General features: G+C 41.6%; 1 protein-coding gene across 4 annotated transcripts in view; it reads left to right on the plus strand.

Annotated features, from left to right (window-relative positions):
• The window catches only part of UBR2 (ubiquitin protein ligase E3 component n-recognin 2), a 104,989-nt gene extending 91,092 nt beyond the window's left edge, over nt 1-13,897 (plus strand). For all 4 annotated transcript variants that reach the window (XM_065913259.1, XM_065913258.1, XM_065913257.1 and 1 more), the window contains 11 exons: nt 100-196; nt 452-519; nt 2,954-3,089; nt 3,624-3,717; nt 4,946-5,076; nt 6,085-6,193; nt 6,507-6,563; nt 6,876-6,953; nt 7,612-7,782; nt 9,731-9,832; nt 11,667-13,897. In XM_065913259.1, coding sequence (XP_065769331.1) covers nt 100-196; nt 452-519; nt 2,954-3,089; nt 3,624-3,717; nt 4,946-5,076; nt 6,085-6,193; nt 6,507-6,563; nt 6,876-6,953; nt 7,612-7,782; nt 9,731-9,832; nt 11,667-11,808 — 1,185 coding nt within the window. In that variant the 3' untranslated portion in view covers nt 11,809-13,897. The remainder of the gene's footprint in view (nt 1-99; nt 197-451; nt 520-2,953; nt 3,090-3,623; nt 3,718-4,945; nt 5,077-6,084; nt 6,194-6,506; nt 6,564-6,875; nt 6,954-7,611; nt 7,783-9,730; nt 9,833-11,666) is intronic.
• Nucleotides 13,898-17,738: the final 3,841 nt, after the last annotated feature.

Raw genomic sequence — 17,738 nt, forward strand, 5'->3', positions numbered from 1 at the left:
CAACTGTACTTCAACTAGCTGTGCTTTGAACAAGCATTCCTAGAAGAGAACTACTTCATATGCTGGCTTCTTTGTTAACTGTGTCAGCCTCTATTTCAGGATGACTGTCTCAGGTCACTAACAAGATTTGCTGGAGCACATTGGACAGTGGTGTCACTTTCAGTGGTCCAAGGACACTTTTGTAAACTTTTTGCATGTGAGTATTAATACATGTACTATATGTGTTATGGTAATTTCTCATCCTCTGTAATTTTGTTTTTAGTAATGAAACTTCCCTCCACTATGAAAAAATATTTTGGTAATACTGTTTGTCTTGTATGCAGGTTCTAGCTATGAATTCATATATAGCTTGCAAAAAATAAATTCAAGCTAGGTTATGTGCATGTTAAAAATAATTTAATACTTACATTGATATATAAAATATGATCTTGTATTTTTCTTTAAATATCAGCATTGGTGCCTGGTGACAACCACAGAGACCTTCCATGCATATTAGATATCGACATGTTTCATTTATTGGTGGGTATTTTATAATTTGTGTTTGAAATTCTTCTGTCATACTCCGTAGCTTTATCTTAAACTTGATGAGTAATGTAAAGGCAGACAAAGAATTACCATCTATTATTATTAACTACTTATGAATATAATTCTTTTCTGAAGATACTTTTAAAAAATACATTAAGGAATCTAGTTGAGAGAGTTGACTTGAGTGTCTGATCCAGTCTCTCATTTTTGCCTTGTGTCTGAGGTCAGTACCGTAACCTCTCTATGCTTTTTACAATAAAGAAGTAAAAATAACACTGGTAATGTAAGGGCTGCTGCCAACCCATATAGTGGTTTGGGGCAGATACAGCCTTTTGGTTCCACTACTTAGCAACAGACAGTCCCTTTGTGTGATTTAGGGCAAGTCACGTCTTCTGAGCCAGTGCAGTCGGGGGCTAGATCAGCACTGGCCAAGCAGTGCATGGTTGAAGTTCAGCCCCACCTCAACCAGGCTCCCTTTCACAGCACACTGAGTGTACCACCACACACAGCAGCCCCAGGTGCTGCCCCCTTAACCACATTTGGGCATCAGATTCTATGCCTTTAAGTTAGTTAACACCTACCTGATATGATTGCGTCAAAACTCAGTGGGATAAGCGATGCAGAGCTCTTAGAGCAATGTGTCCCTAGTAAATATTAGCCAGTGTTACTGTTCCCATCTCCCCTTTGAGAACCCCCGCCACTGACACCATCATACAGGCGGCAGGAGACTCACAGTGGGGCTAGTTTAGTGGGCACCTGACTGCTTTCACAGTCATCTTCATTTAGTCTCTACGTCCTCACTGCAAAGGTATGTAATCCTGAGGTATTAAAAACACACATAATTAAATCACAGCAAGATCTTCTATGACCCACCTCCCAGAATATTGGAAATAAAAGCAAAAATAAACAAATGGGACCTAATGAAAATTAAAAGCTTTTGCACAACAAAGGAAACTATAAGTAAGGTGAAAAGACAGCCCTCAGATGGGGAGAAAATAATAGCAAATTAGGAAACAGACAAAGGATTAATCTCAAAAATATACAAGCAACTCCTGTAGCTCAATCCCAGAAAAATAAATGACCCAATCAAAAAATGGGCCAAAGAACTAAACAGACATTTCTCCAAAGAAGACATACAGATGGCTAACAAACACATGAAAAGATGCTCCACATCACTCATTATCAGAGAAATGCAAATCAAAACCACAATGAGGTACCATTACACGCCAGTCAGGATGGCTGCTATCCAGAAGTCTACAAGCAATAAATGCTGGAGAGGGTGTGGAGAAAAGGGAACCCTCTTACACTGTTGGTGGGAATGCAAACTAGTAAAACCACTATGGAGAACAGTGTGGAGATTTCTTAAAAAACTGGAAATAGAACTGCCATATGACCCAGCAATCCCACTTCTGGGCATACACACTGAGGAATCCAGATCTGAAAGAGACACGTGCACCCCAATATTCATCGCAGCACTGTTTATAATAGCCAGGACATGGAAGCAACCTAGATGCCCATCAGCAGATGAATGGATAAGGAAGCTGTGGTACATATACACCATGGAATATTACTCAGCCGTTAAAAAGAATTCATTTGAATCAGTTCTAATGAGATGGATGAAACTGGAGCCCATTATACAGAGTGAAGTAAGCCAGAAAGATAAAGAACATTACAGCATACTAACACATATATACGGAATTTAGAAAGATGGTAACGATGGCCCTATATGCAGGGCAGAAGAAGAGACGCAGAAGTACAGAACAGACTTTTCAACTCTGTGGGAGAAGGTGAGGGTGGGATGTTTCGAAAGAACAGCATGTATATTATCTGTGGTGAAACAGACCACCAGCCCAGGTGGGATGCATGAGTCAAGTGCTCAGGCCTGGTGGGCTGGGAAGACCCAGAGGAATCGGGTGGAGAGGGAGGTGGGATGGGGGACCGGGATGGGGAATACGTGTAACTCTATGGCTGATTCATATCAATGTATGACAAAACCCACTGAAAAATAAAAAATAAATAAATAAAAATAAAAACACACATATTATCTCCAGTTTACCAACAGGGAAACTAAGACTCAGAAGAATTATCTAAAAGGGTCCTAAGAGAATCTGGGCTTCATACCTGGATCTTTGTGGGTCCAAAATTCATGCTTTTTCCACTGCTTACTACCTAGAAAGATTTCAAGCTTTATTTTTGTTATTATTAACAATAAATGCATATAGGGGAGTTGCTGAATAAATGAGATAATAATGTTCTAAATAATTGTCTTTAGTCAGTACTAGTGGAATTTCTAACATGTGTACCCTTTAAGAACAAAAGATTTCTTAAGGGAGGAACTGAGTTCGCAAAGGGCTTGCATTAAGGAAATGGAGCTGTGTTCAGCAGTGAAAGGAAAGGCGCTGTGTCTGACCCTGTGTTTGCTGTCCAGGTGGGCTTGGTCCTCGCCTTCCCTTCGCTGCAGTGTCAGGATTTTTCAGGGATCAGCCTTGGCACTGGGGACCTTCACATTTTCCATCTGGTTACCATGGCACACATTGTTCAGATCTTACTTACCTCGTGTACAGGTAACTCCTTTTTGTCAGATTCTTGAAATAATTGAGTTTTCTCGGGTTAAAAAAAAAAAGCACTGAAGGAAAAGGCGCTTGGATGAGAATAATACATAAATTTATAATAAGGCTACTTGTAGTGGTAAACAGTAAAATTAACAGTAAAAAACCTGTTTATCCTCATGTGAAAATTTTTGAAACATTTTCCCTTCTGTTAAAAATTCCTTAGTGATGTGAATGTGAATGTTTTTACTTATTTTTTTTACTTCACATGTTTAATAATATCTGAGTACCACAGACTGTATATGTAGCAGGTTTTACTCACCACTTGCTGCCCGGCACCCTGGGGCACATTCACATCCTCTGCCTAAGAGGTTCCTTGTTATGATAGTAAACTGTGCTCAGACCTGAGGGATTAAAGTTCTGTGTGTTTCATGGGAGTATTTTCATATTACATGTGACTGTGTGAATATATTTGAGTGCTTAAATAATGTGGTCAGCAATCCACTTAGTAAGGCAAATGCAGGGCACTAATATTGCCTTGTCCTTCAGAAAAGAGTGGCATGGATCAAGAAAATGCTGCTGGTGAAGAAGAAGAATTAGCAGTTCTTGCTTTGTATAAAATGATTCAGCAGTATACAGGAAGGTGAGATCATACGTACTCTTTATATGAGAGGCAGTTCCCCAAATATTAGGAGGTGATAGCATGAGGAAGGAATACATTTGGGGCTTCCATGGTGGTGCATTGGATAGGAATCCACCTGCCAATGCAGGGGACCAGGGTTCCCAGACGATCCCTGGTCTGGGAGGACTCCACAAGCTGCAAAGCAGCTAAGCCCCTGCGCCACAGCTACTGAATCCTGCACACCTACAGCCTGAGCTTCACAAGAGAAGTCACCGCAGTGAGAAGCCCAGGCACCACAACTAGAGAGTGACCCCCACTCACCACGACTAGAGAAAGCTACGTGCAGCACAGCCAAAAATAAATATAGCAATGTGGACATGTCAGAAAAAGAGGGGGGAAAGTGGAATTTGTTTGTCAAATAAAGGAAATTGCTGTCTGTTGACACATTTGAAAAAGAAGATGGGGGATCTGCAGGACTCCCAGACTTTTACTATACTAACATGATTGGGAATCTCTGCAAGAAGGGTAATAGACAGTTATTCCCTCACATTTTTAAGATAATATCCAGGGCTGGTAGAAGTTCTCGGAACCTCATATTTTATCGGGGCCATTGTGATTTGGTTACAACAGTTTCATTTGGCTTTCTGACAGTAGATCTCAGGAACCAAGATGTTTGTTCTTTGTCTAAGTTATCCCATTTCTGAGAATCCATACTAACAAAATAATCCACATACAGAAAAACCTGTAGACGTAACAGTGTACACTGATATTATTTATATTAGCAAAGAGTTTAAAGCATTCTAAGAGTTTGCTTGTAGGGAGTAATTTAGTGTAGGTTATGATAGGTATTATCCAGAGTATTAAAACCCTGATAAAAATTATGGTTTATGGTATTCTAAAAAATGTGGGAGTTTTTTATGTTAATTTTAAATTTCATGTTACACTTATAACTGTGTTAGACTGATTAGTATGAAAGTAGTTTGCCAGAAGAATACCTGCTAATATAAAAGTTACAGGATAATGGATAGTTTTTATTTTGCAGATTTTCTCTTTATGTAGCTATATTACTTTTATAAATTTTAATAACAGCGTGGAGGGTATATCAGCAGTTACACCTGACACACTGGATAGTCAGGGCTTCCCTCACCTTGACAATCAGATAGCAGTTGTCTGTTTTCATACTGTGCTGTAACGAGAATGAATCATTTTTAAATTTAAGTTTCCCACTTATCATTTTTCTCTTTTTTAGTGCCTTGAAAGAAATGCCGTCTGGTTGGCATCTGTGGAGGAATGTCAGAGCTGGAATCATGCCTTTTCTGAGGTGTTCTGCTTTGTTTTTCCATTACTTAAACGGAGTTCCTTCCCCACCTGAAATTCAAGGTAATTCTAATTTCTTTCAAAATGTAGGAAATGTGTGTTGTCTTTCACTCCAGCAACTTAAGAATTAAAGTGCATTGCAAAAATTAAAACTTACTAAATCTTTAGGTCGTGGCTAGTGAGTGGTGATGTATAAAATTACAGAATTAAATGCATATTTATGTAAATATCTGATTTTATTTGAATCTCAGTAAATGTACTGATTTTGTACATTTATAAAAATATAGTTTTGCTGTCCGATGTTAAAATGTTCAAGTATATATTATTTATATATAATGGGTTCTTCAGATTTTAAAAAGGGAAAACTGAAATTCAGGTGGTTTTTAACACGAAACGTGGCATTGAGGTTCAGAATACTCATAATTGCACATAAACCTGATTTTAATATAGGAGTTAATTTGCTATTTCACAGTTGTTCTCTATGTTCTGCTTCAATTCATTTCTTGAAAGTAATGTAAAGTTAGGCTTACAGTTCACTGTATCTCGTAGTGCCTGGCCCCAGGGCCTGGGGTACCTGCATATAATGTCACTCTCTACAAGTTTGTTGAATAGCATCTCCATCTAGCTAGTTGTCCAGGCACCACTGAGAGAACAGTTTAGACTTCCTAATCATTTGCAGTGATGATTAAGTGAATGTTTAAATCCATCTCTCAGTAATAAAATTGTCCTATATTTCTGTACTGCTTTATACTTCTCTGGAGCTCCCCATATGTTATTTTTGTCATTTAATGTTCACAAATAACCCCATAAAGCATATCACACAGGACAGGTGTCCCATTTTGCATATGATAATACTGAAACAACAAAAAATTGTGGCCAGTTTAGTAAAGGAGTCACCTGACTCTCTGGATTCCTTCCTGTGCCATCTTATTTACTTCCTGCAGGTTTATTTACCTAGCAAAATTGAACTCTTCTGTCTTGTGCTTTTTTTTGTTTTAAACTCTGCTGTTGCTTACTCTAATATAGAATCTACTCTTGTTATATCTGTATCTCTTCCTTCTCTATTTGCAGCTTCTGGAACAAGCCATTTTGAACATCTATGTAACTATCTTTCCCTGCCAAACAACCTCATTTGTCTTTTTCAAGAAAATAAGGAGATAATGAAATTACTGATTGAAAGGTAATGGCGATACAATTTTCTTCTTTATATTGCTATATATATATATATTTGGAAACAAACTTGAGTTTATTGCATATTTTACAAAATTCTCAGATAGTGAGCTTGGCAAAATTCAATCCTTGTGATTCATTAGGCCTTCTTAGTTAAGGGTTTACATTCGTGATAAAGATTTTTGCCAGGCCCAGTGAATAGCATAAGTAGATTGGCCTGGACAGAGAACAGTAGTGGAGATGTTTATTTCCTCGTACATTTAGTTCTAGCCCTTCAAAAGTAAAAATGTTGTGTTTTATTTTTCCCTCCATTTACATTAAAGTTGGTGTCATAACATCGAAGTTAAAAGATACCTGGAAGGTGAAAGAGACGCTATAAGGTAGGTTAAAGATTGTCAAACCTCTTGGTTGCGGGGAGGAGGTAGGGAGAAAGCAAGATACAAGTGTACAGTACTGTCTGTTGTCCTGATCATTTTTATGCTGAGTTCTTCAAGTAAAATGTGAATCCTAAGGTCCTGTGTTATTTAAGAGTGCAGTGCATTTTGAATTTCTTGCTATAGCTTCTTGCTGCTGTGGTAGCACCCAGTTTTCCTCTATTTGACTAAGTCAAAAGTTACTTTGCTATTGTTAAACAATATGTCCTCCTATTAACTGAGTTTCTGTGTGGCTTTTGTTTTGTTTTGTCTTTCTAGTTATCCAAGAGAATCTAACAAATTAATAGACCTTCCAGAGGATTACAGCAGCCTCATTAATCAAGCATCTAATTTCTCGTAAGTTTTGATATTAGCTTATTGAGCATTTCCTGCCACTGTAAACACTTATTCTCTACACAGAATGTGAAAGATTTCGCTGTTCTTTTCTGTTTGGGTAGGGAAATCGTAACATCAGGAGGACTTTACACTATTTAACTCATAAAAGGACGATCCCACCATCTTACAGAATAAAATATGAGAAACAGGATGCTGAGGAACAAGTTTGATTCATTACACTTTATCTAAACCTTTTGCACTTTAAGTAACACATTAACTACAGATAGTTATATTCCTAAGCAGTATATATTATTTTGCATATATAATTATTTTAAGCTTTAAAATAACATTGTACCTATTCCTGTGGCTTTTGACATACATAATTTTTAATTCATCACTTTTCACTGTTGTATATAGCATTTCATTATCTGAGAGTAGCAGCATTTACCTATTTTTTCCTCCTGTTGATAATTTTATTTCTCCTTTCTCCTGTTGATTGTTTCCAGTACCTGATGTTGGTGTATATGTGTGAGATGTTATCTATTCCAGAAATGAATTTGCCTGTTCTATAGTCCGTATTGATCTTCAGCTCTACTTGATATTGCAGAATTTTTTCCCAGGACGGTTTTACCACCATCAGCTCTTTAGTCTTCACTTGTATTTTTTTTCTTCCATGGAGGTGCCCCAAATCAGGTGGTGACAAGAGCAGAGCCCCAACTATGTGCCTTGTATGCGGAACCCTGCTGTGCTCCCAGAGCTACTGCTGCCAGACGGAGTTGGAAGGGGAGGACGTGGGGGCGTGCACTGCTCATACCTACTCCTGTGGTTCCGGGGTGGGCATCTTCCTGAGGTAAGGCCCTGGAAAGAGCTTTCTAGCTTTAGATCTGCCACAGTGATGCCTGTTGAGGAATGGACACAAGAAACTGCTGCATAGCAGAGGATTCGAGGCCACCGTTTTTATTCATTTGAGGAAAACGGGGAACCTTGTCTCCACACCTCATATTTGTCTCATGCTAACTCTGTGCTTTTTCTTCCATTGTCATTTCCATCCCCGTGACAGTTCTGTTTATCTCTCTTTGCGCCTCGTTCTAATGTGAAACTGCTAGCTGTCTTTGATTTTCTACCCAGGTACAGTCAGAATTAATTGCTTCTTTTGTTCTAATGGTAGGATTCACACATAGCACAGACTGATGCAGGTAGTTGTGTGTATTCAACAGTGTACAGTAGATACTTATTAGTGACTGTGTATGAGGCATTGAGAATGCAGTGGTCAACACAACAGACAAAAATCTCTGTTTTCATGGAGCTCATTTTCTCATGAGGGAGATAGAAAATAAGAATTTAGAAAGTGATCCATGCAGAAGAGAAAAAATAAGGCAGGGAGGGGAATGTGAAATGGCAGCTGAGGTGGATTTTATTATAGATAGGAAACCAGAAAAGGTCCCTGGGAAGGTGTCTTGAATAAAAACCTAAAGAAGAGGGGAGAACATTTTAGGGTGCAATGAGCAGCAAGTGCAGAATTGCTGGGGGATGTGCCTGCCATGTTCAAGAAACAGAAAGGACGAAATTCATCAAACTGTGTTCTAAAAATGGATACATTTTATTTTAAAAATTACACCTCAGTAAAATTTATTAAAGAAAAGAGGGAATTCCCTGGCAGCCCAGTGGTTGAGACTCCAAGCTGTCACTGCCGAGGGCATGGGTTTGATCCCTGGTCCAGGAAGTAAGATCCCACAAACTATACAGCGTGGCCAAAAGAAAAGAAACAGCGTGGAGGCTGCTGCCACTGGAGTGGCGAGTACAGTGGGGAGAGTCGTGGGCCTGGTGTGTCCCCTTAGCATCTCTGAGTGAGATGGAAGCCATCGCAGGGGTCTGAAGGGAAGAAGTGATGTGAGTTTGAACTCCGCTGGGGCGTAGATTTTAAGCACATCTTGCTACCTCCGATGTACTACAGGTTCTCAGTAAATGTTGAATTGAGCTGAATTACTAACACCAGAAAAAGTTAAGCAAACCTCTCAACAGAATCAGGAAACTTTTTTTTAAAACCCTTAGGAGAAATACGAAAGTAGCATTGTACTTTGTTCAGTATATTTCAGAATGCTTCTGGTCGAGGGGGGGTTGCTTTGTGTTTCAGGTCTACATAATTTATAATGTCTGTGTACCATGTTTTAATGAATAATTTTCTCATAAGAGTGGTTGATACATCAGTAACTGCTTTTAGAAGTTAACTTTCTCATATTTAATTTTTCCAATGCCAGTTATATATGAGTTGTTGAAATCTAATCCTGAATGTCCTTCTTCCTCCTTATATTGATAACAATACAGACCTTTTAGTTATTTTTAATACTTAGGCATGTGTTGAGAGGGGAGTTAGGGAGAGAATGGATACACACATATACATAATTGGCTAAGTCCTTTCACTGACCACCTGAAACTATCAAGTGTCTCTGCTGTAAATAGCACTGCTTGTCTTCCAGCACTAGTTTTGTTTGTTTACATTTATTTATGATGTATAGTTGACTTATATTGCAGTAGTTTCAGGTGTACATCACAGTGATGTAGGGGTTTTTTTGTTTTGTTTTTTTGCAGATTATATTTCATTATAGGTTATTACAAGTTACTGGGTATAATTCCCTGTGCTGTACAGTAAATCCTTATTGTTCATCTATTTTATGTATAATAGTTTATATCTGTTAACCCCATACTTCTAGTGGTTTTGTTGATTTCTCTAGGACTTCAGTCCATTTGTAACTGAATTCAAATCTTGGTCCTTAATGTATAAATTGGTCTCTCTACAGAGTACGAGAATGTCAAGTACTGTTTTTAGCTGGCAAAACCAAAGGCTGTTTTTATTCTCCTCCTTACCTTGATGACTACGGGGAGACTGACCAGGGACTCAGGTAAGGCCCATCCTGGGGAACTGCGTTGGCTGGCTCTGGGCCTCGAGGACCTTCAGCATGAGGTGATCCCCATGAACCCTGTGATCCAGAGGCCTTCCTGCTGCCCGCCCAGGGCGTCAGCACAAGTGGCTGTTGTCTGTGGCCTCTCCCAAGGCAGCTCCCCTTGCTATGTGGTTTGCCATTCCCATTGCTCGCCCTCAGAATGCCATGAGGGCCATCGCGATACATAAGGGGGAGAAAATGGGACAGAGTGCAGCTTTTTTCCATGTCTCACTCCAGAGAACTGCTTGAGGGGTCCTGCAGCATCCACAGCATCAAGCGTTGCAGGGAGAGCGCACTGTAACTTGTGCAGTTTTGTGTGGGAGACCCAGTATTCTTCAAGTGATGAAAAAAGAGCAAATCTTAACTGATCAGAGATGCACTTATCTTACTACATAAGACTCTGGGGGACAAAGACTTAGAACATATAGAGCAGTAAACAGTATTTGAGGCAGTGTTCTGCTCTGTTCGCACCTATTTCATCAAAAGCAATATACGAACAGTAGTTCCTTTAAGCACTATTAAAGAATTTTCAGACTGCTTATTTTTGCCAAAATGGGGTAAAAACCTTAACCTAGCTGTAGCTTCCCAGGCTTGGGGAGCAGAAGTTGAAGGCCTGGAAACCAAGGCAAGATACGTAGCTGGGCTCCCCAGACAGTTGACTGACTGCAAGGATACACTTGTGCCGCCAGCTGATGGTTCAGCCTGGTGCTCTGAGAAATGTGAGCTCTTGAAGCCCTTAACTTTGGGGTGATTTGTTATATAACCACTGGTAACTGAGAGCTTTGTTTTTGTCTCTTCTGACTTCTGGGTAGTCCTTGCATATTCCAGATGAGTTCCTGGTGTATTTCTTATGACTCTGTACCACCCCTTCCATCCCCCTTCCTCCCGTACCTCCATAAGCACATGGCTGACTCCTGCTGGTCTCAGTCTAGTGCCGCCACCTCAGAGAAGTCCTCCCTGACCACCCTGGCTAACGTAGCCTCTGAGCAGGTTTGTCACATTGGCCAGTTTCATTTTCTTCTTAGCCCACGTTATGACCCCGAGTCACTGTGTTTACCTGCCTACTGCCTGTCTCCTGGGCTAAATCTTATGTGACCAGGGACAGTGAACTAGCATATAACAGGTTCTAAATAAATACTGTTGGATGAATAAATGGAAGAATAAATGAAAAAAGAAATGAGCCAAACAGGAAAAAAAAGGAAAGAAAAAAAAAAAAAAAGAAATGTAGGCTAAGAGCCCTGGAGGAGGAGGAGCCCTGGATGGAGAGTTGAGAGGACTGGTGCTCTGAGTCGGGAGCCGAGGCCTCAGACGTGAACTCACCAACACCTGTTCTCTGGTTAAGTTGGGCACCAGAGTTATTCATATTTGGCTGCTTTGCTTAAACATTGGATCTAAAAGACGTACTTGGAAGAACATTTTTACCTGTGTAATGTTTTCATCCTCCCCCCTGCCACTCCCTGTTTCACATTTTACCAACAAAATGGACAATGAATGCATAATTTTAGCCTCTCAACGTTAACCCTCCTGCTCAACCCCACCCTCCTGTTCCTCACCCCAGCCTGAGTCAGTGTAGTTTGTTTTCCTCTTCTTTTCTGCACTTACTCCCCTTTAGCTGCTCCTAGCAAACGGTCAAAGCTAACATATTAATAGCCACAGACGCCTGCCAAAGAGAAATTTTGCAGAGGATCTAAAACCAGTAACCTGTTAACTTTTCCTAAACCAGGAAGGGTTGGAGTAGAATAGATGACTATACCACCAAATGCCTCCTGAGTGACATGTGTCTTCTTTCTAGACGGGGAAATCCTTTACATTTGTGCAGAGAACGATTCAAGAAGATTCAGAAGCTCTGGCACCAGCACAGTATCACAGAGGAAATTGGACACGCACAGGAAGCAAACCAGACACTGGTTGGCATCGACTGGCAACACCTATAGCTACTTCACTACCAAATACGTGAACTTGGAATTTTGTAACCCAGCTGGCTTTTCGAGAAAGAAAATAGGAAATAACTTCTTCTGAATTTGGAAATAAATTATTTAAGCTTTTTTCCCCCCGGTTTTTATTTTTATAGCTTCTGGCTCCAGGAACTGATGAAAATCATTTTCTGCCAGCAGATTTTCTTGCATCCCTTGCTGTGTCCTTCAGACATAACTTCTTGAATTTTCGAATCCAGGAAGGAGCTTCTCTTCCTGGGCTGGACTCAGCCCATTTGCGGGCGTCTGACTGCGTTTGACTGTTCCCCAGTCATCTGAGCCATGTCACATTACTGAGAGCAGGGAACTCCAGGCCGGAAGCTGATTCAGCAGCAACAGGAAGCAGAGTGTCTGGTCTTTTGGGGGTCACACTTCCTGGGCCCGCTCAGTGACTCTCAACCTGGGGGCTGGGTCAGTGTCCCCACAGCTGATGGCACCCTACCTCTAAGCAAAGCAATGTGTTTCGAAAGTGGCATTCCCTGTTTCCACTGGCTGTGAGGGGGTTGGGGGACACTTGCTGGAGGAGCCTGTGGGAATCCAAGGGGGAGATGGTGGTGTCTTTATGTACCAGCTGATTTTCAGGGCTGTAGGGCTGTACAAGGTTGGATTCCCCCTCATTTTTTTTTTTTTCTTTTTGCAAGACTTTTGGCTTTGAGGAAAAAAAACTCACTTTAAAGGGCTTTTTGAGAACTTAGAGTATCCTAATTTTTCAGATAATATATTCTGTTATTTCTAAGACTAAGTTGAAAGAGTGTGTTCATCTAGAATCAAGCACTTGCAAAAAAAAATGAGAATTCAGTGTTTTGAAATTCCCTTACCCCACCCTTCCAGCTTTTTCTGGAATAGATGAATTGCTGTTTACCTGCTAGCTCACTTAGTACATTCCTGGGACAGCCTGTGTGCCCAGGCTTTTTATTATTTTTGAACCTTATTCTTACTAAGAGGTGCCTTCCTAGAATGATAACCGCTTAGTAAAATAGTTTATAACCACGCCATGCCACACACCACTCTCGCGTGATCATGTATGCTAAGAGCTTGGGTATGCGGAGAGTGTTGGCAGATTTGGTGGAGGAATCAGTTCGGAGTCTCTCTGAGGAGGGACTAAGGGATGAATGAATAATAAGAGGCTCTTGGACTTTTTTAGCCAATACAGATAACCGTTTCACTCAGTTTTCTTTGAACTGCGTCTGAAAGTTGCATGCATCCTGCTCAGCTTCGCACCCTCCACAGTACACCCAGGAGGAAGGCCGGAAATCCAGATATTCAGCTAAAGTCAGTGGGGATACAGAAGCCATACTTGCTGCTTCACCCCGGGGTAGTGTGTGAAGAACCCCTTCCTCTGAAAGGATGAACTTGACCCTTCTTGCCTGGGACTGACTCACCCATCTGAGAGGGCGCTTCTTGCCCAACAGGAAGAAAATCCATGTTAGAGCCCAGTGCTCATCCCCTCTCCTGGCCTATCTCCCTCTCTGGTGGTGTGGTCTGTGGAAGGCATCATGATTTTAATGTTTATTTTGGCCTTGGTCACATCCCCACTCCTTTAGCTTTTAAGTCCAGCTTCTTTTGGCTTTTCTTCAGTTGTTAACCAAGCTTAAACTCCAAATAAAACCAGGTTTCTCCCTCTGTAGTAGGATTATAAACTTCTTCACCAAATCATAACAATACTTCAACTTTTAAAACTGACTTCATATAAGCCTGCTGTTAGCAGAGGGTGTCCCTGGATTCCGTTTTCTGAGAAAGTCAGGGAGTCTGAGAGAAAATGAATTTACATCAAGTAGCAACACACACCCTTTTATCTTCTGGTGTGTGTATCATTAAGCTAATTGTCTTCCCCAACTAAGGAATCATCTTAGTCATGATTTGTTCCGCATGTATTATGTTTATTGTAGAAATGTTTATATAAACATGCTTTCCATATCAGGGAAAAATCATATCTGTTTAATAAATTGGCTATAACTTTATTATCTGTGGACAACTTGTAAAATTGGGAATGTATCATATGTAAAAAGTTTAAAGATATCCAAATAAATGCTTTAGGTGTTGACATTAATTTGGGTCTGCCTACATTTCCTTTGTTTTGTTTCACACGGTAAAATGCAGTGGAATTGTCCCCGATGTCACCTTGCTACAAATAAAATGGGACATCCGTATTAACTTGAAATTTAAGATGCTTATATTATTAGTGTCAATAATTATGGCTGTTAGCCAAACTATCTTGACCTTCTGAAGAAAGCTTGCTCATCATTTCAGCTGATTAAGTCTCATTATTGATTGACTATGACAGCTTGTGACCTTTCTGAACCATCTTGGACCTCAAATCATTGGGAAAACAGGGCCCTCAAAGCCTCTCCCAGCTGGAAGTTGTTTCCAGGTTTAAACTCTCCTTGCCTATTCTTACCTAGTGATCGCCAGGTCCTCCTTACACACTCCCCAGACACAAAGGAAGCTACATCCTGCATTTGCAAGGGAGTCATTGCCTACAACGAGGTGCTCTTGAAAATCCTCTTAAAAGGAGAACATCAAATAGTTTCCATTGTGCTTTCTCTGTCTCCTGGTCATTATGCTGCTCCCAGCTTACTCCCTTCCCTGATCCTTACATCGTAAGTTCCAGGATTCATTAAGTCCCTCTGACATGCTCCCTTCTTTTGTCCCTAATTCTGTTTGAGTCTGGCTTATTGAAGTTTATTTTCCAAATAGTGAAATTCACCCTTTCTAATGGATAATTTCATACATTTTAACAAATGCATACAGGTGTTTTTTTTAACAAACCACACTTGGTTTGGTTCCATTGCATCACCCCAAGAAGTTCTCTTGTGCCCCTTTTTGGGCACCTTCCCCACTCATGACCCCAAACAACCAGTAATTTTTTCTATCCCTTTGTCTTGCCTCTTCCAGAGTGTTATATAAATATATCACATGTAGCGTTTTGAGTCTGGCTTCCCTCTAAGAAGACTGATGCATTTGAGAGCCATCTGTGTTCCTTCTGATTGCTGAGTCAAGTTGCATTGTGCAGATGTTTACACGGTCATCAGGTAAAAGACAATTGGGCGATTTTTCGTGATTAGGAACACAGCCACGACAGACATTGCTGTTCGGGTTTTTGTGTGGACCACCTGTTTCCATTTCCCTCAGGTGAAGAACTCAGGAGTTGTTGCATGTCTTAATCTTCTTTATACCAGGCTCACATGACCCCCTTCACTTTGCCACTTACACGCATCCTCTGATTTAGAGGACAAGATACAATGCCCTCAGGAATCAAGGTCTAATATTTCCTATCTCCCAGCCAATCTCAAGTCCTCTTAAGACCAGGAGGGCATCCTCCCCCTGAACTTCCATGTTATTCCCACATATTCTTAGCCCTTCACACACAATGCTGCTGACTGCCTGCACTGCCTTTGGATCTGGTAGCAGGTCGGAGGCCCTGATTGTCTGCACCACTCCACGCCTGCCCCTGGCTAAGCTGCAAACCTGCTGGCCTAGCATTACAGGTGCCTGGAGAAGGAGAGAAGAGCCAGGGGAGTGTGTGGAGCAAGCGCCTAATCTTATTAACCTGAATTGAGGTTACTCAGGGTTTATTGACTGGTGGCTCAGTCCTGGGCTTGAAAATGCTGCAGGAGGCTGTGTGGTCTTGAGCTGAGGCCACAGATACTAGGACACCTATTAAATGTTCAGAACAAGTAGCTGTTACTTCTCCTTCACTGTGGAGTAGTTGTTTTAAAAACAGAAATCCTAAGATGCTGTCTTTACCTCTCACCTTTCCCCAGGGTTAGGCTGGCAAGACTTGAAAAGCTGAGTCCCTTGGGAGAAATGAACTTACACACTGGTCCAAAGAAAGAGTGAGGTTAGACACAAAGAAAAACCTGATTCCAGTCTTGCTGGGCACTTGTACAGGACCAAGCACAATGGGCAGTTTCCTCTGGGAGCGACCTGAGAAGACTGAGGATGCAGCCCACCTCAGTCAGAGATGCAGTCTGTGTGATAAAGCAGCTATTGGGAGTTGCCGCCTAAGCATTTTGCCATGTGACAGCCCAGCTCAGGACATTCAGACAAACCTGAGCTTAGGTTTCCCTCCCCCAGTATTCCTAGTTTGCTTTTCCCGAGGGCCCTTTTAAAATAAAAACTCGAGATGGAGCTTAGCCCAACCACCTCTTACATAATAGGTGCTCACTGCCCTGTTGTCTGTCTCCTCTCATGACCTGGGATGAAGGATCGCCCTTCCACTGGCTCAGTTCACAGCCCCAACCCTGCCCCATCCCTTTCTATTCTGGGACCTGTAAGTCATAGACTGTGAATTTACTCCCTTTGTATGAGCGCATTGAAACCGCCTCCAGTGGTTTCATTTCCCCGAAGTGGGAGGTGGGATGCTGAGGGAGCTTCCTGCATTGTGGCTCATGCCTCCTCGTCCAGTAGATTGTCATCTGCATGTTCTTAATTCAGTACACCAGCTCCGGGCTCCCTACACAGTCTGCTCTGAATCAACTGATATTTATTGTAGAGTCTGTTCACCCTTGATCCTCTCAACAGCACTCAAATTCTCACCAGAGCAGGGGGAGGAAAAAAAAAGATTTGGAATTTTTGTTTAAATCACTAAGTTGAGATTCCACATACTAAAATACTAAATTCGGTTCTGGCCCAAATACTAGGAAATGTTGAGATTATCTGGATAACCTGATGGTCCCTGTTCTTGCAGATCAGAGGTGAGGTGACACCCAGGCTGTTGAGACAGCTCCCTGATCATGAGCAGTGCCTCCATTTAGTGTCAGGATTCATTTGGTTTTGTTAGCAAGTATCAGCAAGAATCAGGGGTCCTGTGCTAGACACATACATTTAAGACAAGCATTTAACAAAGGTAATTTTTGTATAATATAATTTTTAATGTCTATTGTACAGCTGTCAACAGCATCGTCAAGTGCGCGGGCCTAGAGTGGCATTTTCTTGATGGTTCTCAGCACCCCTGGGAGGGGAGAGCTCCGGGACCCTCATCCGAGGGCTTGACTCCCTCGGTGTTGTCCACATGGATTGTTCCTTGGTCTCCACACCCAGAAGTCTAATTGAATTCAACCTGGGACCAAAGTCTGAGAGGCTATTCAAACATCTTTGATCTGGTCTGGGAGAGTTCGAGCCCCAGCACACAGCCCAGGCAGCACCAGAAGTCTTACTTTCTCCACACTGAAGACTCAGGACAGCAATGAAATCATTCCCTCCTTCCCCTGAAAGCTTCTTTTCTCTCTTTTTCCGGAGGGAAGTGAAAACTTTCGCAGTTACTAGCGTGGGAAGAGGAGAAATCACAAAGAATCTTTAACGCAGAGGTGTTCGGGAAGTACCTTTTGCAGGATGGATATTTGGGGGAAGAAGCAGGACAGAGCTTGCAGAGGACTCCACCCTCCACTGTGGACAACTCGTGTCTTCTGGGGCTGTCACAGCACCTTTTGGGCCTCCCTGGGCCCACCGGAGGTGAGGCCCAGTCTCCAAACAGTGGGCTCTTGCCTCATTGTTGCTCCTTTGCCACAGACCCAGCACTTCCACGGACAAGCCCAAGGAGGTCAGCCGCCACGTTCTCTGGAACCTGCCAGCAGCCCCACTCCCTCAGCCCATGGCTCACTCCTGACTAAGTGCTGAGGGATTCTGAAGGTGACACAAAAGCTGTGTTTTTGCAGGGGGATATAATCCCCTCTTTAAATTCTCTTGCCTCGTGATTGAGAATTCCTCTTTGGAGCCCTCAGTGCTTTGGAGAGACCATTACTCAAAAAAATATAATTGTCCCTCACCGTCTATAATTACATAAAATGGCTGACCTCTCAGTCTTTGCATTTGAAAAACCTGACAGCATGTCCAGTACATTTTTCAAATTCCTGGGCTTAAAGTGACACTTGGGATCTAGAATGAAGCAA

Source organism: Muntiacus reevesi, chromosome 20 (assembly GCF_963930625.1).
Source record: "Muntiacus reevesi chromosome 20, mMunRee1.1, whole genome shotgun sequence".
Taxonomy (NCBI): Eukaryota; Metazoa; Chordata; class Mammalia; order Artiodactyla; family Cervidae; genus Muntiacus; species Muntiacus reevesi.